Source organism: Microtus pennsylvanicus, chromosome 9 (assembly GCF_037038515.1).
Source record: "Microtus pennsylvanicus isolate mMicPen1 chromosome 9, mMicPen1.hap1, whole genome shotgun sequence".
Lineage (NCBI taxonomy): Eukaryota > Metazoa > Chordata > Mammalia > Rodentia > Cricetidae > Microtus > Microtus pennsylvanicus.
In genome coordinates this window covers 18651403-18676511 of record NC_134587.1, presented here as the reverse complement: position 1 = coordinate 18676511, position 25109 = coordinate 18651403, and the positions used below count along the sequence as shown (strand labels likewise).

General features: G+C 40.5%; 1 protein-coding gene across 1 annotated transcript in view; it reads right to left on the bottom strand.

Annotated features, from left to right (window-relative positions):
- The window catches only part of Ifih1 (interferon induced with helicase C domain 1), a 48501-nt gene that overhangs the window by 14978 nt on the left and 8414 nt on the right, over positions 1-25109 (bottom strand). Inside the window, exons 3-6 of the mRNA XM_075985034.1 lie at positions 22658-22804; positions 10798-10902; positions 4818-5038; positions 227-437 (exon numbers count right to left, since the gene is read on the bottom strand). Of these exons, the coding sequence (XP_075841149.1) occupies positions 227-437; positions 4818-5038; positions 10798-10902; positions 22658-22804 (684 nt within the window). The remainder of the gene's footprint in view (positions 1-226; positions 438-4817; positions 5039-10797; positions 10903-22657; positions 22805-25109) is intronic.

The window sequence follows — 25109 nt, the reverse complement described above, 5'->3', positions numbered from 1 at the left end:
CATAGCACAAAGGAAGAGCAATTGGCTTTTCAAGGAAGGGTTTGGAGGAACTCTGGTAAGCAGTGGGCCAGTCAAAAGTTTTCCAGGAGGTAGAGCACTTCAATGAAGCCTCAGGAAATATAAAATAATTTTCATCAAGTAAAAAATTATACAAGGAGCAGCCTTTGTTACTATCTTTAATATCTCTATCAGTCTTTTTTCTAAAAATCAACACACTCCAACACACCTGACAGCTGCACACCATCATCCTCTCCACGCTCCAGATTTAAGAGGGAATTCTCCAGGATCTGAGCTGTGCTGATGATGACATCATAAGACTTGACAACCTCTGGAAACGATATCTTCAGCTGGGTATCACCGCTCAATCCAATAATGCGATACCATTTCTTCAAAAATGGGTTGAACTCTTTGCGGAAAAGCTGCTCAGCTAACATTACCTTTATAAATGGGAACACACAAGAGTTTTTTTAAAATTCAGAAGACGGAGAGAGGAAAGCAAATTGAAAGATACAGAGGCATATCAGGCAAAGGACTGTGTGTGGACTAGTAAGAGAAATGTGTACACTGAATCAGTTAATTTGATATGACCATCTATATATCATTCCATCTATCCATCTGACACTAAATACTCATCGTGTTTGTATTAGATGTAGACACGGCATCCAGAACACAAAGGTATTTAAGATAAGGCTGCTGACTTAGAGAAACTCAGTCTAGCTGAGCACATATTCTAGAGATCATTTATCCTTAGTGCCTGGGATCCTGCTAAAGGCTATTTGACTGTGAGAGTGGGAAGAGCAAGGAACGCGGGCAGTAGCGTCAACACATTTTTAGGACAATGTGCCGGATGAGAAAGAATGGACTACCAGGATGGCTTTGATGTCTCCATGAAAACAAAGTAGCGAGAACGGGTGAGAGGGGTAGAAATTTTGCTTCCTTTCTAGTCAGCGTGGTATGTTGCAATAACTGGTGACAGCAACTACTGGAACCCCAGTGCCACTTCCACATTTCAAGTCATTCAACTCCTGGACCAAGAGGAAGATGAGCTCATCTATGTTACTTTTAAATTTTGTTTTCTTTTGTTTGAGAAAGGGTATTATCACGGAGTCCAGGCTGGCCTTGAATTCCCAATCCCTCTGTCTCTACCTCTTCACTGCTGGAATTACAAGCAAATACCACCAAGCATGAATTGTGCTATGTGAAGTACTGAGGATTGACCTTTAGACTTCCTGTTTGCTAGGCAAATACCCTAACACCTGAGCTGTATGGCCAATCCCAGGCTATCTTGAGGGTTCTTGCGGACTACTTAATTGGATAAAGATGTGTTACATTTGTTTATGCTGTGGAATATTACTTTCCCTGTGTAAAGGTGTGTTACATTTGTTTCTGCTGCCTTTGTTTAACGATGTAAGGATGTGTTACAATTGTTTTTTGCTGTATTTGTTTAGTTATTAAGAATAAATGTTGCTTGCCATGCCTGCCTACAGCACCTGATTGGTCTAATTAAAAGATGAACAGGAAGGAGAGGAATAGGTGGAGCTGGCAGGCAGAGAGAATACATAGGAAGAAGAATAGAGGCTCAAGAGAAGATAGGAAAAAGAAGAGAACAGAGGAGGAAAAAGAAACAGCCAGCACCAGCCAGCCAGAAACAGAAGAAGCAGGAAAAGTGGGACACACAGAAAGAAAAGGGTAAATCCCCAAGGCAAAACAAAGAGAAACAGGTTAAGTTGTAAGAGGATAAGAGAAGGCTGAGCATTCATAACTAATGGGAAGTCCCTGTGCCATGATTTGGAAGCTGGTTGGTGGCCCAAAAGAAAAAGCCTGCTACAGGTTCCATTCTAGAAGGATGTAAAACTGGAAGTCCAGGAATACATAGTATAGCAAATAGAAAACTGGCAGGAAGAATGTCATGGCCAAGCTTCAGCACAAGCACCATCAGTTTCTCATAATGATCACATTACCTGATAATTCAGTCACTGTTGGATAATCCTGAGACTCGCTCTGGGTGGCATTGACTTCCTACTCAAGGACACAGAGAAAGCCAGATGCAAGTCTGACATGGCTAATTGGGAGGTGTGTGGTCCTCTTGGAGCCTTTTCCTGAGATATGACACAGTGCGTGCCAAGACTAATCAAGCCCAACTGCTACCCACTTCTGCTGAATCATATGGGGCTGCATCCCAGCATCGGAAGGAACCTGGGATTTATCCCTCGTGATGGTGAAGCCCTAGATAGGAAACGGAAAGTCTGGGAGCACAGGTGGTGTTTGCTTTTCTCTCTGCACTTGAAGGCTATAACTTTGGAAAGGATGGAGACGAAAGGAAATGGTATTAGAGACTAGAATTTCTGCATTCTAGATTAAAAGTTATAAGACATTGCTATTGGGCTAAACATGAACATGTTGTCTTACTAAGTCAGAGATTTCCTGAAGAAAAAAATCAATAATTAAAGTTGAAGTTATTTCAATTATGTTTGAGAAAAACCTTACAGTTCGCAATTATGATGTAAATAGAGAGCTAGTGGGAAGAATTTTAGTAATCTCAAAGGAAACAAGAATGAGGCAGAAAAGGACTGAGTGATGCTCTCTGTGCTCATCTGTGGAGAAAAAGCCATTTGAAATGCCACGGCCTCCGTGGGTTTCAGACACGCATGTAGTCAAAACACTCATACGTGTAAAATAATAAAAACCGATCTAAAATGATCAAATAGCATGAAGAATAATATGGAAAATATTGGGTGCTTGCACTGAAAGCCTGAAACTTAGTTTCAGAAAAATAAATTAAAAAGATTTTCAGCTTAGTATGTATTCAAATGAAAAGGAACCAGGGATTTTAAGCTGATAACAAGATGCAGCTAATGTTGAAGTCTGTGATGGACAAATGTCCTCAGACCCGGAGAACTCCAAATCTTGGGCGGCCTGGGAATTGTGTTACATGAATGACAGGATGTTGCCTTTTCCTTATAAAGTGTTGTTGCAAAACCAGAGAATGAGGTTTATGCTCCAGAATGACAGAGGAAAGAGTGACCGTGTGTTCCACAGAAACATAAGTTTGCGTGAATATTCACATGTATGGAGCTCCTTGAGCAGCAAGTGTGGAAAGAATACCTGTGGTTATTTTGAAAGATGGGAGGTAACAGGCATACCTCCGCCAAGGAAGAAGGCTACATCACGAAGGCCCCCTCAACTCTTATGATCAGTGGTCCTATGACCAGATAATGGAAATTAGGGAAGGGAAAGAATGGAAAGTAATAACTGAACGTTCATGGTTTAGATGAGGTGGTGAAGATAACACAGAGAGAAAAACCCAAAAGAGAATCTCTGAGATGAGAGAAAATGAGGCTGAAATGCAGAAAAGGGCAAATTGTCCCAGAGAAACAAAGGCATTGAATGTTTAAGAGCCTTTAAGTGCCTGGATAATAATTTAACATTCTTTTTTTTTTCTGTGCACCTAGGATTCAATCCTGTTCGATATGTGAAATATTTCACTTCATTAAAGATATGAAAATTTAATAAGGCATTATTAAACTCTTTTTAGTATGTGAGCACGTGTGTATATGTGTGTGCACACATGCACACATACACACACATGCAGAGTCCAATTTTAACTTCAGAACATGGAAGCTAATTTGATTTCATAGACTAGGCAAATAAAAAGCCAGAGAGGTTTCTAATTTTGTCTAAGGTCAAAGTGCTGTTGGTTAGAAGTAGGATTTAAACGTATTATATTTGAAATGGGAATAAATGAAAGGTTTTGGGCAAATAAATACTAATGTGTCATCATCACCAACCAAAGAAAAACAAACCTATCTTCTTATAGTGTGTAGAAAGCTGTAATATAAAGATGTTATGTCTCTTTGCTTTGTTCTGGGGGCACTGGGGCTCCGCCATTGAATCACATGCCAGTGCCGGCAGAGCACGTGGAACTCTGAAGCTGCACGCAAGTCTATCTCAAATGTCATGATGAAAATCGCCAAGGCTTGGATTCTGCATGTAGTTTTAAGTATAGCGAGGCAGCTTTCAACCAAAAGGTTTGGAATAACCTAAATCTTAAAAAATACGGTCTTAAAAGTTTATCGATGTAGTTTCCGTAATTGAATATATGGAAACAAGAAGAAAGCTACTGTTGTTCAGGAAAAGCACACTAAATTTTATTTTATGAAATAGGAAAGATTAATATTCCCAATCTATAAGTGCACAAATTCTCATCTATTTAAATAAAACTCAAATAAATAGATTGTGATTATAATGTTGATACGAAGATGGGTTTGGGGTCCTCAGAAGACATACATTTTCAGGGAAAAGTTCAATAGCATTTAAGATTATATATTTGCATAAATTCTTTACCATCAATTTGCCTATTTAACTTGAAATAGACAAAATATTCACTTAATTTTCTCTCTGGCTTTCAGTCACATTCTGTATATTCTGGAAAAAGAGGATGTTTGGTAAGCATTAGTGGTTAAAGGTGCTTTGAAAGGAGGTACCTGATCCTAGGTTCCAGAGACAATTTCAGGTCCCACGTGCTCATGTTTATTGGCCTTACACTGGGTGTTGGAAAATTTTTATACATAAGTTAGAACGATTTGATTTAATGTTGCAGATTTTTGAGGGAAAAAAAAAAGCCTAAAAGTTAATCTTTTAAATTTCAGGTATATATACCTTAAAGTGGAAAATTAAAATAAATGGTTTATTTGACATTACACCTAATTAAACAAAATCTGTGCAATTTGTTGCTACAAATGTCATCGTCTGAAAGTTTCCGAATAATGAAACAAAAATAAGGCTATTGAAGGCAAGGTGAGCACAGGGAGCCATACCTTATTGACAAGGACTATCACCTTCCCAGGCTCCGATGCTTGCTTCTTCTTGTCCAAGTGATCCTTAGTGATGTAAACAGCCACTCTGGTTTTCCCGCTCCCCGTGGGAAGGCAGATAATAAGGTTCTTCCCCTCCAAGGCTGGTTGGGCCACCTCCATTTGGTAAGGCCTGAGCTGCAGTTCAGGCTCAGGGGAAGCTCTTTGTGCCCCCATTTTTTCATCTGAAGGAAGGAAGCATGGAAAAAGGGATGTAAAAGAACGGGCAACGAAGAAAGAAAGGCTCTGAAGCCGGAAACTGCACCCAGGTTTCCGGTGGTGTATGTCCGTTTCCTCTGTGATCCACGTCAACCCACGCTCTATTTTCCATACCACAGAGTGTCGGCTTTGTCTTCAGGTTATGGCCTAGGTTCTCTACCCCAGAGTGAATTAACAGCTTGGGGGGGGGGGGGCTTGGGAGGAGAGGACGTGGGGAGACCAAGTAAGGGCACGTTCCCTTTGGCTCTCAAAGAGGCTGCTTTCTAGGCTTGTCGGCTCCCTTTGCAGATGTACCAGGTTTCTCAGTTCTTTGTTCAGGCGTTTGTCCTCCTGGCTTCTCTTAGTCCTTCCACCTGTAAATCAAGATGAGCTGGAGAGGCAGGAGTGATCAGCTCTCATTTTCATTTTTTTTAAAAGAAAGAAAAATAACAGCTGGAACTACTTCCTTAATTTGCTAAAATATCAGCTGGCAAGTAAATGCCGCAGAGAGCATAGCTGCTGTCGTCTATTGGTGTCTGCGTGGCTTTAAGCGCTCAAGGCCTGCATATGAACTGGAACATCACTTGCATATAACATGCATATATATCTTCTTACAAATGATCCCTAGTTACAAATCTGATATAATATAAAAAGCTATTTTTTATTCCTTAAGAAGTAATGACAAACTATTTCCGTGTCTTCAATACAAATTTTAAAATATAGTTTCCATACACAGTTGACAGAATCTGTATATGTAGCAGTTATGGACAAGGAGGGCTGCCTGTGTGTGTGTGTGAGAGAGAGAGAGAGAGAGAGAGAGAGAGAGAGAGAGAGAGAGAGAGAGAGAGAGAGACAGAGACAGAGACAGAGACACACACACACAGAGAAACAGAGACAGAGTGGAAGAGAGAAACAGAGTAAATAGAGAAAGAGAGAAAGAGAACACATATACACAGGGAGATCCATACAGTGAGAACAGAGACATCTTTTGTGTCTGAGGCAACTAGGTTGTACAGCATATTTAGAACACAGTGGGAAAGAATTTTCTATGCTGACCTTTAATTGATAACGTCTCCACCAAAAGATAAAACATAATTGCGTAGCTTTGAACTAAATCGTCAGGAATTTTGCCATGTAGTTTTAACTGTCATTTCATTACTCCCCGATATGCAAGTCCCTATACATTTGTTCTCCTGATACCCAAAGCAAGATATATTACAAGTATTTCCATAACATACATTTTTAAATAAAAAAATACTGACAAGGTAAATGCTAGCTGATAGTGAAGTTATAAATGCCAAAAATAATCCTACTATACCATGTCTTGGCTTAAATATATTTTGTTCAGAGGTGACCATGGTTTTCCATCTTATTAGCCGAGAGGAAAGGTTCTAAAACTGCATGCTTACAGCATGGAACGTATTGGAGCAAACATTTTCCCAACTCGAATGTCCACCTGTGCTCTAAAGCGTCAGAAAAGATGAAACGACCGTGCTTATCAGTTCTTCGCCACACAGGAGAGGCACGCTCACTCGCTCCCTTATCAATGGGCACAATAAAACTGAGCCAACACCGTCCCATTAACTTAAAAGAACTTGCTGACAGCTCCATTTCCGCACACTGTTGGTCCTCTTTGAGTGGGTTTTAACTTACTGAGAGAGAACAAGCTGTGCAGGTAGGAAAACTCACACCAAATACCACTTAGTGAGAGCCATCTACAGAGCACGCGGGACGTTTGCCGTCTACGCGTGGATAACGACAGATGGGGTACATTTAGGCTGTGGACGGATCATCTGCTGAGTCGTTTAATGTGGTTTTTATTAACAAACAGCCGCAGAGGTCATCAGCATTTTCGATTCACTTCCCGTTATCTTTCTGTAAGTTTCAGGTTTGTTTAACGATAACGCCTTGTTTCCAGCAAGTGGCTTTTATAGCTAATGTAAACCTTCACGTTTCTCCTCTACTAAGAGCATTTAATACCCAAATTTTCCCAAAGAGTGAGACTATTTATAATAAAAGATAAAATCTAAGCTGTATATAAATCTAGACATGGAATTTTATATCAATATATCCTCTGTTAATTTTACTCTATCAAAATTTTAGTATTGATTTAAAAGCAATAAAATGTCCCGTTCCTCATAGTAATTGTGTATACAGTTTTAGTAATAATTTCCCCCTTTTGTTGTTATGTTTTCTTTTATATCCTTTGGTAACAAAACTTATAGGAGAAACATAAGTATTTTCTAGGTCTCTGTTCCAGAAACCCAAAACCCCAGTAAAATGAATGATCTCTCGGTGTCACTGATGTGCTTATGTTAGCATTTGAACGTGAAGTAGCCCCCAGGCTCCTGTGTTTCCTCTGCTGTGGGTAGCTCTGCTTTGGGAGGAAGGTTGGGTCTGGGCTGAGGCAAGGGGAGCCTTTGAGAGGTCTAACCTGGACAACTTGCTTCCTGTTAGTCTGCCAGAGAAATAAGCAAATCACTCTCCATCTTCTAGATTCAGGAGCTACACTTTCTACCATGCCTTCTCCATCGTGATGGACCCTATCCTCTGAACCATGGGCTAGAGTAATTCTTTCTTCCCTTAAGTTGTTTCTTGTCATGCATGTGGTTAAGTGATGAGAAAAGGAACCAGCACAACATAGTAGGATTTTATTATATTTTTATAACTCAGAAGGATTAGAGAAATCAAAAGGCTATCATTTTAAAGATTCAACTCTGGAACCAAAGTTATGACTGAGCTGATCATATGCTGTTAACTCATTCTGTAGGCACCTGTTATACACTATAACCTACCAAACTTAATTTGTTTCTCAACGGACTTTAATATAGGAAACTATACTGCTCATACCTAATACATCAGACTAGATAAATAAGTAATCCTATTTATTTTTGAGTCAGGACTAGGAATCCCACTGGGCCGCCTAGAAATTTGAAACAAAAAAAACAGAACGGATTCAGAAAAAAAATAGAGTTGGATTCAATGTTAGAACAGCATCCAAAGAAAAATGCTGGGTTAGTGCTAAATATTCTGCCTGATTCTTGCCTGATCAATCTTCTGACATGGGCATGGAAAAATGTATCCATGTAAGCAATGAAAACAGAGGCTCATCTCCTCTGCCACCAGAAGGAGAAAACCCGGCTAGAATCAACGAGCCACGAGCTAACATCAAGTAAAAATTAAATGTTTGGTTTGGCTTTATTTATTCTTGGATCTCTCTCTCTCTCTTATGTAATCAATATATCCCAATTATATAATCAATAGAACCCAGTTTACAATCCATTATGTCCAATTATATAATCCATCGAACCTAAATTATAATCAATTAAACCCAATAATGAACATGGTATTAAAGACAGTGTCAGGCTTTGAAGCACATTGCACATCCCCTCTCCGATAAGAGCCAGCTGAGGATCTTTAAATTCTATTACAACATGGAAATGGTCAAAAATGAAACGAAATCGGGTTTAAATAATAATATTCCATCGGAACTACACCATGTGGCAAATTTCATTCTCACATGGGTTTTGACAGCTGAGTTATTCTTGGAGAGAAAAGGTCTGCCACTGCATGTGTTTGAAATCGACAGAGCCTCCTTTTACCTATAGTGTGTAACCACGGGAAGAAAACGCTCCTATTGGACAAATATTAATAGACATCCTCTCCAAATAGCAGGAGGTACATCCTCCATATCAGGTCAATATGGACTGACAAAAAGTGTCACTGCTTTGAGAATCAATATATCTCTCTGAAGACGGGGGAAGAGAAATCTTGTGGCCTGATTAGGTTATATAAACTTGAAAAGCGCTGGCAGTCACATTCTGCTATAGTAGGATACTTCTATGCAGATCATAAAACAACTGTCTTGGTTCTCATTGTACTGCTTATAAAGGGGGTGGTTGAGGATGTGTGATTTACGGTGCCTTATGATGTCAGCCTCGAAGGAGAGAGCAATTGCAGCTCTTACAGTCTTAAATGATTCAGGGTGCATTTAACCCCTCACCAATTCACCAAAAGCTTTTATTAAATGGCTTCAGCATGCACTCAGGGGCAAATTATTTCATAAATGTCATCATTTCAGAATTTTACTGCCCACTACACAAAATCCTCCTCTGCTCTTAAACACTGATCCACCTAGACCTTGAAGGGCGCCCCTGGAAAATGCACTTGCTTTTAAAAATGTATTTGCTTTTGAAAATGTATTTGCTTTTGAAAAGGAGGCTGTGCTCTGATTTATCATGTCTTTCATGCCACATTGAAGACCAAAAATCAGCAAACACATTTGCTGACAGCCCTAAGTAGGCAAAATGCCCTGCAAATAGAGGATGGGTTTTAGATATTTATTGAATGAATAAATATTGTTGAAAAACCATTCCTTGGACAAATACAAATTAGGATAGGGCACGGCAGCTTAAAACAACCCATATGGACCGCAACCATCAGCTAGAGTATATTTAGAGTTCTAGCATCAGTGACACGCAGTAGATGTGGCAAGTATTAAATTTAACTATTTCATAACAAAGACAAAAAACCAAATTTGGTTCATGTGGGGAACTTAACACTGACCTCACTGAATAGAAAATGAACTGACCCTCTTTTATGGCAAAGTCATGGCTGACATTTGGTGAGCTGGCTTTCCTCAAGTTAACTTGTAAAGTTTGCAGTAGTGTAGCTGGGAGAGGAAGGAAAAAAAGACATGCATAAATAGAAGCATGGTGTAGTTTGACTCCAAAAGCATTTAAGGCAGATACCCATGCTTATCCAAAACTCTTTTTCCCGTTGTCTATATCTCTATAAATCTTACAATGCGGAACAATATGAACCAAACAGTACTTTGTAAGTAGAAATGACCCAATCACAAAAAATAAGCTAATTTATTTCTTAATTTGTCACTTTTCCCTTGGTCCCAAACTGGCTCATTGCCAAGTAGTTTTATTTATTAATTCTCGCAAGGCATCTTTTCAAGCTTGGAGACAAATACAGAAAGGTGGGCAGCAGACACCAGTAACTCTGCAGCCACAGGTGAAAGATGGTCACCCTCCAACATTCAAGAGAGAGCACGGGATAATTTGGATCAATCAAACTGACAAGTTAGGAAGTCTAATAAGGGGAGGCCCTGATAAAGTGGGGGACACTGGAAGCTGGCATTCTCGCTTCCTGCAGGAGCTAGAGGCAGCCAATATGGAGACCAGTATGGGAAATACCCAGTCCAGTTTTCATTTAGAGACCAAAACACCGCCTATGCTCTGCGGCGATTGCAGCCGAGTCGGAACTAACTTAGCTCTATGTGTGATTGCAAGGTTCTTGCTTTCAGAGGCCCCCTACCTATTATCTGCAGTCACATTGCACCTGTGGGAAGGATTAATTTTCTGCCTTAGAACATTTTAAAAACAAATAAATAACCGGGGAAGGGGTAAATAAACCAAACAGTACAAAGAAGTTAAGCACAGTTAAATGAGCTGAAACGGATCTCATGAAAGGAGAGAGGACATAATTCTATGAACCATGGCTTATGCCTGACCAAAAAGACATCTACTAGATCAAAATTAAGGTTTCCTTGTAAGACTTGGGCAAGTTGTGCTGGAAAAGAAAGTCAATGGCAAAGTTCCAGCATGACTCGCTGTTGAAAACAAAATTGCTTTAATTGCATCCGTCCATTAGGGAGGCTCTGAACAGCCCCCGTGCATCCCGCTATATGGTGTCTTCCTTCACACTTTCCCAGGTTTGCACAACACTGAGGCAGTACCTGAATCTCTTCCCATGATGCCTGAATCACTGCCCATGTTGCTGTTATGTCCAAGGCTTTCATCTAAGCAGCTGACACTTCCTTCTGCCAAACTTGTGTCTGATTCTGTAAAGGAAAACATTTTAAAATATTTAAAAAATATTTCTGAGAATAAACGTATTTTCGCTGCACACCTCTACAGCACACAGCACATACAGTTCAATGCAAGGAGGGAAGGCACACCCAAGCAAGTATGAATCAAAGGTAAGAGTTTCACACGGGCTACACTGAAAACATTCCACTACGGATGAGCAGCTGCCGGGAATGACTCAAACCTGCACAAGCTACCTACAGTAACACCCAACAGGAAAGTAAATGTGAGTTCCTGCACATTTGTGATTTGAATTATGTATCTTACCTGTACACATAAATTTTCTCCCCTGGAAAGAAATCCTAAGCTTAATAGCGGCTTTCAAACACAAATTATTACGGAACCCATGGGGCTGTTTTGTGTATCACGACAGTGGAATGAGCAAAGGGTAGAATTTAATGAAGCATGCAGACCTACTGACCAGTTATGAAATTAACATTTCAGGGATAAATAAACATGAATTTAAAATCTCTAAAAGAATCTTCTCCCAGAGAGTATGACTGACGTCTGGCATTACATTCGCTAGAGTCTGGGAGTCTGGAAATGTTTCTCTTTACTATAATTACATGAAGCCGCCATCTACCCAGAGTATGAATGGCAAGTGTATGCCCTTCACTGAGTCCCAGTGCTGCTCTCAGTAGTCAGGTCATTCCATTTTGACAACCTTCTTCTTTCTCGTCGTTTATCTCCGAAGACATAGGCAATGCCATCATCAAGGATTCGAACTAACATTAAACTGGAAGATGTCAGGGCCCAGGAGTTCTGGAAGCTGACTTGGAATCAGAAGCATCTGTGGAACTTGCTGTTCAGGTTGGACTGACCCTAGCTTCAATTATGTCAAATGGCTGTGGGAACATTTACGTTTTTCGATTTGGTAACTACTATGCAATACTAGACACAATGACTTACTGGCAGAAGAGCTTAATTAAAATGAAAATCAAACGATTGGTATCGTAATAGGGCAGGCATCCCATTTCATAATGTTCTTTATAATTAATTCTATTTCATAATATTTATAACTGGTTAGGCAATTTTCGTTTCTTCTGACAGCTCTCAAAACACTAATAAGCCACCTCAAGATACCTGTCAGTTATCTAAAACAATCAGTGCCACATTTGTTAGCACTGAAATCAAGGAAAACAAGCCCATTGTATGTAAGTCCAACTTGAGAAGAGAACGGTGTACAGCTCAAAGTGATCCGTGTGTCCTTTCTTTGAAGTGGTTCATTACCCTGAGTCAGAGGAACATAGCTTCAGCGTGGAAATCACTCTTCTGTGGTCAGTGAGTTTGACAAATATTTCAGTAACGACTGCTACAATGAGGATGTCTTTATCACCTCACAAGTCCCCTCAAGAAGAAGCTTCTTTATCACCAGTGCCTTCTGGCTGTCTCCTGGTGATCACTGATCTGGTTCTGGGCATCATGGTTCTACTCTTTCCAGAATGCCATAAGTGGATTCATGCAGCATGCAACCCCCCATCAACTTAGAGGGCAGTATCTGAGAATCATCCATGCATGGCATGCATCAATAATTTCTTGCATTTTATTGTGGACTCTTGTCTCTATGAAATATGTCCCTGACATGTAAGTTATCTCCCTACAATTTGATTAAGTCCATTTAGGTTGGACAGTATCATGGACTTTTAGCCCAAGCTATCTATCCAACATTTAAGACACCATGCTTAAAAAAATCAGAAGCTGAGAAAAAAGTTGCACAAAAACGCACCACGGACACACATACTGTTTAAGTATATTAGCGCAACACAAACACACTAATGTGAAAATACCGGGCTTATCAGTTGTCATAGATTAGCTCTGGAACTCAGATCTGAGGAATCCCTCATGATCACACGGGAAACCTGGATATCTCACAGAGAGATTTTAAATATGGCACTTTGCAATTCCCAGAGGTATGTCTTGTTAGAGGCTCAGAGGCGAGTGTGGGATAGAACTGTCAAGACGGAGAGCGTTTGGGCAGATGTACTGATGAAAAGAGAATATGATTTGTAAGGAAAAGGCAAGGTGTAAAATGAGATGGGAAAATGTCATTGCGAAGATAATTCCAGTTCTAGACATAGAGGCCAAGATTTCTGTGGCAAAAAAGTAAATTTCGACATACTCTCCGTTTGTTATTTTAAATGTAGAAACGAGAGTTGAAGAGTATACTAAACTGGCTGGGAAAACGCCAATATATACAATCTAGAAATTGAATATTGTTACCATCAAATTTTCCCTTGAGTGCAGTGGAAATGGAGTAATATTTGATTTTCCGTTTCATTTTCTAATCATTAGCAATTAAACCAAAATCTTAAAATGACTCCTAGTGTATGCAGAGCCAAGATTTCCCCCAGCTTTGAGCCAGCATACATCAGTTTGGGGTGGAGGATTTATACGGCATGTAAATATATTTACTGATAATAATGCTAGTACCTAATGCAGAGTGTGATCAACTGATTTCATTATTTGGGTACTGTGGATTTCACAATCAAATCTGCATTGTGTCAGAAGAACACTAAGCTCAGAGCTTTTCCAGATATAATGCTAATTGTGATATATCATCATCTTCTGCAGTAGCCACACCTATTATCAACTCAATTTTACAAGGTGAGAAACCGATATTCAGAGAGGTTAAAGAATTCACCCACACCACCCAGCATCTCACTGCTTTTTACCAACGTCAAGCATGGACCATGATTTGCGTGAAGTTTTGGAAGCTCTGCTAAATGAAAGGAAACTCACTTTGGAAAGTCATTTTCCTTGTAATGTCAAATTCTCCATAAAAATTAAAACATCTTATATTCCAAGAAACAAGTTGGAGAGATGTTTGCACTTCGCTAATATTTCTGACTCACGGATAGACACAAACTTCCGCCTCACCCATCCACACTCATTTTGCACACATATGAAGAGGGAACACTTCTGTCTTCGCAGCACCAAATCAGTTACAGAGCCCCATGGAATCTTCAAATGATAAATCCTCACAGCCTCACAAAGAGTTTCCTAAAGAGCATACTTTTATTTGCAAGCTTTTATTGTTCTTTCATAGAAATAGAAGTATTAAAAGAAATAAACTGAATAATAAAGAAAATAATATATCTCCAATAACCCTGAAACCACCTTCCCTGCAGGTTTTCTGCCTGAATTAAAAAAAAAAGAAAATGTCTCTCAAACACACACACACACACACACACACACACACACACACACACACGCCTCTCCAGAAAAGCATTATCAAGAAATGTGTTGTTTCACAAAAGAAAAACAAGCAAACAAACAATGTTTTGAGTTTATGTACCAAACATTGAATTACTACAGATTTACTCAGGATTCTCCTGTTTTGTCTTTGTACTCTTCAAACATGGCGATCTGGGAGGTCCTAATATCCGAAGTCATGTGTGTGTGTCCTTTTCAAGAAGCCACACAAAACAGAGGGGTTACAGGAGGCAGAGCTTCGTCATGAAGAGAACACGTGCTTTGGAGCCCAGCGAAGTGCCCAGACCTGAATTCAGACACTACTCCAAGGTGCCTTGCTCTTATTTAAAAATATAGATAGTAGCTCCTATAGTTTTTAAGCTTATTATTGTAAGAATAATCCTTTTAAATCCGAAAAAAGAGTTTTGAAGAGAAGGAAATCCAAACTCTTGCAGAGCTGTACTGGACATTGGAGTCATAATATAAAATATGTTTAATTAACTTTTACATGTGTCATTTTCCCCTAAGGCAATTATCAAAGCCAGCAATGAAATAAATTTGAAAATGAAGTCATTTCTATTAATATAACTGTATGTATCAGACTTATTGGAGCCAACGAAAATCATACTTGTTAAATTAAGAGATAGAATGGATTTTCAAAATAAAAAGTTAAAGAGTAATAGCTTCACAAATAAGAGAAAAAACAAGAGCTTTGCTTACAATGTCAGTAAATCTCTAAAAGAAGGCTGTAAATTATGGGGGCCAAAGTCTCTTGATTTTGGAAACACATTTTGAATATTTTGGTAATAGTCCAAAATATTAATTGGAATCTAAGAAATTTTGTATTTTTTAACGTATTATATACATTAAATACTTTTAAAATATTTTTATATCGTTCAGAAACCAGAAATTTTACAATAAAATACTGAAAGCGACAACAGGGAAGGGGGTTGGTGAGTTTAGACTCATTTTAATGTAACGTCTGCCCTCTGCTGGAATATCCTGGTATAGCAAGCTAGGAACAAATAATACTGGGTTTTCTTCAAGGAGCTGGGCTTCCTTACGTAAAATAACAACTTGGCTCCCTGTTTACCCCCAGGTAGACTTTCTCCTAGCCCAGAAACCTTCGCTCTACTGACTCATCTCTTCATCCTTGCCGCAGTCTGGCAAACCTCCGTGATGAACGGTGGGTTTACATTCCGGCAGGAAACAAGGGCAGTGAAAAGGACCTCCAGGTACCAAAAGAACAACCCCCCTATTCTCTTCTGGAAGTTGATGGGGACAGGGTCTACACCTCACCGAATTTCGCTTTCCATGGTAGTCTTATCTATGACCTCGCTGTGGACTTAGACATCATACCCGCCTTCAGTCCAGTTTCATAATCCTCTCGTCAAAGATTATCCCTAAAGCTTGAAGCATGTCCTCATATTAACACATACCCAAGACTGCACGGACCCCCAAAATGTGCTTACTTTCGTATTACTAATAATACATATTTTATTTTCTTTAGCAATAACAATCTTTTCTTTGAGAGGAAATAGATTACTTTTATTTTCAGCTCTATGTATATGGATCTACACACACGCTCACATTTTGGTCTGTCATAGTTCGCTCCGTGTGCCAGGGAACATGTGTTCCCGCAGAATGGAGAGAAGCCACCTCCACCCACCTTGCATATTCTCTCCTGGATCCAAGCTTCTAGGAAATGAGTTCCCCAAAGGGAAAAAAAAATCTCTCTTAGAACCACAGGCCCACATGGCCATCCGTGGAGCGCCTCTGCTCCTGTTTATAGAAAATTTTTGTGCTGAAATATTTCAGCTAGAATTAAATTTGAATCATGCGTAATGATGTTGGCTTAAATTGTATTATCTCTGCCTGTTACCCTTTGCTCTGGGGTCCGCACACGGAAAGGGGTTATTAAAATACAGGGTCGTGAGGGTGACTTACACCCACCAGAAGGACTTGTTCCTGTCAATAAATGATGAAGGCAGAATGTTCTAGAATGGAGTCAATCACAAGCGATGCTCTCCATGACCACACTGGACGTCTTGACATTAACAAAGACTAGGGAGTATGAGACAGAAGGGCATGAATTGGAAACCTTTTTAGTTCATAGGTGCCTGTCAGAAAGGCTGAAAGAGTTAAACAGCTCCAACCAGACATAAGGACAGGGCAAATGGAGGTGCACTTAAGGCTTCACAGGTCAAGCTCAACAGGACGTTCTTAAGGGGGATTAAAGTGACTGCCAACTTCCGCGGTATAAATCGTCCCATGATGGGCAATGCCAAACTGTCGGTATGATGCCCCTGGTGATTTCTTAGGACCACTCTCGGAAAAGGTCAGGCAGGCGTTGTGGTGATATTTTCTAAATATCCAGACAAGGGATTGTTGATTTTAAGTGAGTTTTCGCCCGTGGGAGAAGCAACTGGAGAAATTACTCAGAGAAACACATCAGCTCTCCTCGGCCTTCACGGTCTCAACCTCCCGTGACTGTCCTCCCGTATCCTCCCTCATCACGTGTTCTGACATACTTTGAGATTTCTGGTGACCTCTTGAATTGTGATATATGCCCAGTCCGTGATGGTGTCGGTCACCCCTGTCTGTGTGTCTTCTGCGGAACCCTTTAATACCGAGATCTTGTGGTTTTTCTTTCTTTTGCGTTGCTTTTCTATAGATCACTGTTTCTTTGGGAGCATGCAATTCATACTTCCATATCTAGATCATATACCTTTAAAATGCAGCCCCTTGGTGCTTGGCCCCTCAGCAATGTGACCCCACCAACTCACTGCTTTCTTCCTGCTCTTTGGGCTTTTAGTCCTTGTTCATGTTTCAGAATAGAGAAGGCAGGGTCTAATAATCCGAGTAAAATGTAAAAACCATCACTTTGTTACAACTCGGCTCAAATTTTAACTTTGCAGTTCTAAACTGGCATGGGAATTAACCCAGTCTATGTCAGCTATACACTGGAGGCTTTTCTTTCTGAGAAAATACTCATGGACTTGCCCTTGAAGTGGGAGTGACTGGCTGATAGCCCCGTTACGGCTGCTGTGCAATTGTGCATCACACAGCACGCTGAGTTTGAAAAGAACAAGTCCTTTATAAGCACCAATACCATAACACTCCTATTTCTTCCTCTCTCCTCCCTCTCTCTCCATATTCCTATCTACCCTCAAATGACCCCAGTAGCATTGCGGTTTCTTAGCAGTCAGCAATAACTAAATTTAGGAAAATATAAAGGGTGGCTCACTTAATTTGAGCCAATTCTGAAAAAAGTAATATAGTGCCACAGTAAGGATCTTCCTTTAGCGTCAAATGCTGTGGCATTTATTTCTAGAGATCCTAAAAATCACTAGATTTTTCTACGGGATAGTGATAGGGAACATTATTTTGATCCTTAAGTGCAAGGATAAATTCTGTGACACTTTCACAGAAATAAGCACAGACCAAACCCAAGATTGGACTTTTGTCTATAAAAAGGAAAAACAAGACAACAACAACAATAACAAAGTACTGTGACAGATTGGACCAGGGAGAAAGACGCTGTTTTATAAAGGTCAATTTTTAAACCCCTCCTACAGAACATGATCTATGCAAAATATATCCACAATATATTCCAAAGCATAATGTCACCGGATAAACCTAAGGAGCTGAACATATGGGGGAATGAAAAAGAAGGTATTACAGTCTGAAAACAAGCAGGTTGGTGAGCTCATTAGCTGGGGTGGAATTTTAAAATCTTCACGTGAACGAATATATAAATCAAAATATACACATGCGTGCTGGGTCATGCGCACAGTGTATTCACACATGGCACGCTAGTTACATTATAATTTTCCACACTGGAACAGAGAGACCCTTTCTCTTTATAAATGTCAAAGCGCCCTCTGCTGACCGTCCTGAGGTACTTGCATTTCTAGAGTCCAAACAAGGCTCTCTGATGTAACCCTTATCCCTTAGAGAAGGTTCAGTGGCACATAGAATTGTTTCTCCCAAACTCAACAGCATTTTCTTAGCTTGAAATCTCATTTACTGTACTTTTATTTTACCAGAGTACTTTGCTTCCTAAAATATGATAATAAAACACTCGGTGTAAAAAGTAACTACTCAAGCCGGGCAGTGGTGGCACATGCCCTTAATCCCAGCACTCGGGAGGCAGAGGCAGGCTGGCCTCTGTGAGTTCGAGGCCAGCCTGGTCTACAAGAGCTAGTTCCACGACAGGCTCAAAAAGCCACAGAGGAACCCTGCCTCGAAAAACCAAAAAAGTAAATACTCACTTGTTTTGATAAAGCAATAACAGGTTTTTAGAAATGACTCCTTAATTTTTCTATAAGTATACAGAATTAAAATAATCCATGGAATTGGTTAAGACCCTTTGGACTCTTCCACGTAAGTATCAAAATTCTGTGATATTTTCTTGCTCTAAAATGGCCAGAAATCAGAAAGGCCACAGTCAGCAGTCAGAAGTCCCTATCTATCGTTACAACCACACTGACAATTCCAAAATGCAGTGCAGTCGCTGTCAGAAGCTGCTGTGTTAATTTAGGAAAAACGAAGCTTGAAAAAAACATAAAAAAAAACCCTTTAGCTTATTTTAATTAATTAACTGCATTATTTCAGGGAGGGGGAGAACCTCTCTCTTAAACATGTTTCTTATTTGTGAGAACTTCATACAGGTATGCAATACACTATTATTACTCCCGATTTCTTTCACCTGCTTCCGCTAAAGCCCCCATCCCCCTCAATGTGCCTTCCCCGTATTTTGTGGACGTGCATGTGCGTGTGTGTGTGTGCGCGCGCGTGTGTGCGTGACTTCATCCAGTGCTATCCATTTTAAGCTGGAAGCAAACTATTCTGAGCAGGGAATAAGTAGAGAACTAGAAATGCCAACCTCCAAATGTGTTGAGAGGGTGAAACTACCTTCTAGAACTTTCCACTGGAGAATTCTACTCTTTAACCCTTAGGAGGAAGGATAACTGCCATTAAAATTGGTTTAGTGTGAGAGGCTGTGCTGATTGATGAGGTGCAAAAGCAACTCCTGGAGAATATTAATGTAAAAACTTCTCAGTTAATAGGCTTAAACACAACAAACAACCAACAACTAAAGGAAGGAAGGAAGGAAGGAAGGACAGACAGACTGGTTCAGACATATCCTGGTCTAAAATGACTAACATCTCTTATCTTTTATGTCTGCACATAAAATATCTACATTTACAAAAATTATGTAGATTAAATTATGTAGTTTTGTTTTTCAATATTACTTTAGCAACTATTGGAAATATTAACTCAACATGTTAGAACACGAAATTAAAACACAATGCCTCTGTTAATAAGCTGTGCATACCGTTATGAAAGTATGTATCAGAAACCAAGGTATGCTTTCACGAATATTCTAATTTTTAATTCTAAGAATGACCAGACAGGCAAAATCCTCTATTAAATTTAGCAGTAAATGCTGTGATCAAAATAACTCCATGGGCGGGATACAGAGCTCAGAGGCAAAGCCTTTGCCCAGCAGGAGAGAAACACAAAATGAAAAACCCAACAACTAAATGTGACGTCTCTGGGCTAACGGCACTTCCCGAGTTGTTTTTGTTGGTAATCCTTGGTTCATAAGAGCAAGAAAATGAGCACAAACTAGAAATAACTCGAGCCACGTGTCAGCTGCTGTGTCTAAGGCACAGGCATCGTACAAGTCACCCTTGCCGTTGCCTTGGAAGGATCCAGAAGGACAGGCCCAATCTATTCACAGATGCAGGCACCAGAGGACCCTGGATGGGGATCCAGATGCCCACCCAGCTCACTATACCACCACAGGCTCGCTCACTCACATAAACTTGAATATTTTGCCGTTGCCTTCCACTACACTTGCTGTAAGCGTAGCCGAAGGTGAATTGTGCAGCTGACAGCCCAGAGCGAAAAGCTCTCCGGAGGCTGTGATCTGTTCTGCTGTGCCATTCACTGCATGCGAAAGACTGAATAGGAGGTCTGGCACATATAAGAAGTCTATGAGTTTGTCCTAAGTAAAAGAGGTGAAGGAAGGGAAGAGAGGCAGAGAGGCCCACGTGAAAGTATGAGCAGGAAGGTAAGGCGATCAAAAAGTAAAAGAAAAAACAAACCAAGAAGTAAACAACCTAGCCTTTCCATTCACTAAGTGTGTTATTATGATCCATATTTTCTCACAGGGTTCATGATAAACTTAAGAACATTAATCCTTATATTAAAGGATAACACAGAAATTTAAAGTTCTAGTCTTTATGTTGCCTACGTCGGAACTCAGTCTAGACAACTGCAAGCTGATGGGACACCCCCGGATGCTGTTCGAGATGCAGGCTAACCTCCCAGCCTCAGCTCCTATGTCAGCTTTTGCCAGCGTGGACTTAGAAGGCAGCTAGTGACACCCAACCATGTCAGCTGACACCCAGCGATGCCAGGTGGCACACAAAGACTGTTTGGTAACTCATGGAATCCCCACATCTAGATTTGGCTTTTCTGTAGAATCCGGGTTAGGGTTTCTGAAGGGAGGCACAGGCACTCCCTTGATGGAGAAGACAAGCCTGTAGTATTCAGGCTTCATTAATCTATGCTTCATTAATCTATGCCTTAAAGCTTTGTTGCTGCGCGTGTGGTTGGAACCCCATGCAGCAGGTGCCTGTGAGCAGGTGACAAAGGTGGAGTCTCAAGACCAACTCTATATTTCGACAAGACCCCTCCACCCATGGATCATCTGACCAGGAAAGCCACAGAGGTTTTGCATTTCAAAAAAACAAGACACATTATTATGACCCAGAAAGGTGAGTATGCAAGTTCTTTCGCATACATGAAAATTAAAAAAACAACAACAAGACATCCTAAAAAAAAAAAAGGAAATTCTTGGGACAGAAAAGGAAGAATACACAGTGTGCACACAGAGAAATTTCACAATGAATTTCATTGATTTATACAATTAATATGTATTAGTCATTACAAGTTTAAAAACTAAATACTAAAATGGGGTTTAAAAAAGCACACAAGCCATAAAAAGTATTGATCAGATTGATATCACATATATTTAAATAATTCATATGACCCAGGAGAAAAATACAAATACCTCAAAATAGGATGATATGTTCTCAAAAGGGAGGGATTTGCAAAATAAAAATAAAGTGCAAATCAGAAAAATTCAAATCCATATTCAAACATCAAAATATCAATTTTATTGCAAAGAATTGGCGGGGGCTGGAAATGATGCCACCCACTCCTAGAGAAAAGGTTTAGGGAGCGGACACCCCTCTAGGTGGGAAGAACACCTAAATCAGCGTCGATTCCTGCAGTGAGAGTGGACACTAAGTATCGAATGTGCTAACACGGCATAAATCGTTGAACTAGAAGCTCCAATTATATATGTTTTTAATGATTTGAGCACGACATAAGTACCGAGGGCTCTAAAGGCATTGCTCATGATGCAGTAATTTGGAAAGACACGCGGTGTCTACACTCGTTTAATTGTGTTCAAGTGGTGTTACTATTCTCCAGTCAGTAAAAAACCCAGAGAAGCACCTGAAAGGAGCACAGCAGAGACTACAGCTCTGCATTCAGGTATGCAGAGAGACCGGCAGGAGGCACCCCAAATGGTACCCGTACTGGATGTGGTGGGAGCAGGCAGGGGTGGCTGTACAGCGTGGTCCTGTGCATCCCAAGCTTTCGGCAGCGCGGCTTCATCACCTCTTTAAATAGAGACAGTGCGCTAGGAGAGCCAGCTCGGGCTAGTTTAGACCAGGGTGTAAAGGCAAACTGGGACATTTTTAGGAATTTTGTTAGGCACAGCTGTTTTTTAAAGTTAAATTGTGAAGATACACAATTTCGCGGGTTTCCAAGGGTAGGAAGTACTTAAAAAGCATGACTTATAGTTTATCTGTCTGGATTCCGCTGCACTCCTTTCTTATAAAGTCAAAATAAAGCTATCGTATTTCCTCTCTCCTCTTGCTCCAACTGGCCCCCTCCCTCTGAAATTCATGGCCCTTTATTCTTTAACTGCCTTTGTTACACACACCACACCACACACACACACACACAAGTACAGCCCAAGTGGCTGTTTAATGTTGCTTGAATCTGTTATTAGGGTTGACTACTTGGTATTGGATAACCAGTTGAGGGCCCACCCAGGAGAAATGAAGATTAAGTCTCTCTCTCTTCAGTCCTTAACTGCCTGTAGATCTTCAACATTGTTGTATCGGAAAATAATTTGGAAACCACGAAAGATAAGCACACACCAAAGTCAGTTAACATCTTACAATGACCACACACTTCTTAGAAATTGAAATTAGAAGAAAATATGTTCCTATTCATGATAGTAATATTATATCCATTGAAAATATTTAAACCCAAGAGTAACAGTTTCAGTTTAACCTTCTCTAGCATAGTATTTTAATAAGAACTCTCATTAACAATAGTGTCCAGGTTCTCCCTTTGTCATAGTTCCTGGTGCCATAAATGCACCTGATTCTGATTCTTCTGGAGGGAATAGTTTGTACACACAGGACAACTGCATGTGCCAAGTACCTGCAGTCATGGAAGAGTCTGCAAAGGAGACCTCCGGTGAAGAATTCTCCGTGTCCCAGGGCTCTCTCTCCAGACTTGACTCATCTAGAGCCTTCAGAACAGACTCATTCACTTCAGGCCCATCTTCGGGAGGCGAACTCTCCAACTCTGTGAATAGTAAGCATTAGACGTAAATGGTAGGGCAACCCAGTTTTCTGCACAGCGTGTACAGACGACACTGGTGTTCAGAAAATCAAACCGGGGTCTGTTTCCCATACACTGCACATGCTTCCAAACATTGACATTTCTAAAGACCTAGCCCGTGCTACTTCGGTGTAACACAAGGAAACATATTTTTACTTTCCTCATGGCTACAGTTGAGGATTCGTGTAACAATCAAATTCTATATAAAAGGCAGGCTAATGAAATACCAATCAAATCACATGGCAAGTGAGATGACTTCCCATCTGACCACTGACTTTGGGAAGTCACTCACTGACTTGATGATTGAAAGCTATATTTAAGGCTGAATTAATAGGAATGCAAACCGGGTGGCTTTCTTTAGCTCTCACTTGCCATTTTGTTTCTGCCTCCAGGATCATGCAATGTACATCTGCTTTAATGTCAGGCTGAATCCATGTGTTCTGGGCTCCTGGGAGATTTTTTTTTAATTGAATGAAATAGTCTGTTTTCTCCATTTTGCCTTTCCTGCTCTTTGGTCTCCAGGACACAGGGGTACCCAAGCTGGAGCCATGTGTACAGCCAGCTGCATGAAGGAACTTAGGAATGCACTCCAACACAAACTCATAAACCTACCTATTACATTATGAGATTTTGGTTTTTTGCGATCTATTTTTTTTTTCATTGTAGCTACAGTTCAGGGTCCTCAGCATGTTTTTTACAGACAGCAATTATGTTGCAATGCTCAAAGGCTGGACACACGGAGGAGGGAAATTAAGAAAATCAGGAGTTTTTATACCTTGTGAAACTTGACTCTACCAGAAGAGCCTGAAGCCCTAAATACACTTCTTAAAGTCTTTTCCGATTGGCCCGCTCAAGACAGCCTGGGAAAAACTCATCCAGCCTTGCATGGAGAATTTCCTAAAGAAAATTAGTGTGGCTTTAGATGACCTAATTTGACAGTGTTTATAGCTAGCAACTAGGACATGGCTGTCCTGCTCCTTGAACTCACTGGTCTCTCTAAGACATCAGATCCCATTGCCAGAAGAAAGCAGGCCACTCCACCAGCACCTAATCCAGGCCCCTTCCCTGTACCATATGTGGCTGCTGGTTCTTCTTGCAATGTAGCCTGTCACAGACTAAACCACGCGGTGCAGAACGTCCTGCTAGCCTCTCCCTAGCTCATTATCCTCTTCTGGAAGGTTCTTCCCTTATTCTTACTTCAAACTACTCTTCTTAATGAAGCCCCTCTATGGTTCAAAGAGAAGTCCCCTCTTCTGTTTAAAGCCTGTTGTGCTTTTTCCCATACATTGTTTTCTCGTGGTCTCCTACCTCTTGAGACCTTTTCAATGAGCAAACCTGACTCCTGAACAGCAATTACTTGGCAGTTCTTTGAGTAGCCAACAACCGTGGGGACCTATTTAACAGGTACTAAGGTTTAAAATTATGAGAGGTAGGGGCTAGGGAGATGGCTCAGTGATTTAGAACACTTGCTGTTCTTCCAGAGGACATGAGTTTGATTCTCAGCATGCACATGACGGCTCACAATTGTCTGTAACTTCAAAGATCTGCAGCTTTGTTCTGGCTTCCAGGCATGCAAGTGGTGCACAGACTTACACTAATACATATAAAATTAAGTGAACAATAAAAGATTAAAATAGTCCACCTACTTTACACTTACCACAAAGCTATTTACATATATTGAATATTTTATTTCTCAAAATAACCTAGCTGGTAAGTGACTTTTTTTTGGTTTTCAGAGACAGGGTTTCTCTGTAGCTTTGGATCCTGTCCTGGAACTAGCTCTTGTAGACCAGGTTGGCCTCAAACTCACAGAGATCCGCCTGCCTCTGCCTCCCGAGTGCTGGGATTAAAGGCGTGCGCCACCACCGCCAGGCAGTAAGTGCCACTTTTATCCCATTTCACAGACAAGTTTTGCTTCTCTCTGATTAATGCTTCTTTATTTTCTTTTACACTTTATCATAACCTAGCAGGAGAAACAAAACCACTCCTGTTCTTAGAAATCTACCCAGTAAAGGCGCTATGGAGATGGCAATGGACAAAGAGCTTGTCACATGGTGTGAGGACCTGAGTTAGAATCCCAGGAACCCACATGAAGCAGGAAATGGTAGGGCCCCTCTGTTATAATGCCAGTGCTTTTCCTAAGATGGGAGGTGGAGGCAGGAGAGTGCCCAGAAGCTGTCAGGACAGCTAGACAGTGTACAGAGTGGTGAACAATGAGACCCTGTCCCAGACAAGGTGGAAGAGGACACCCAGAGCTGTCCTCTGATGG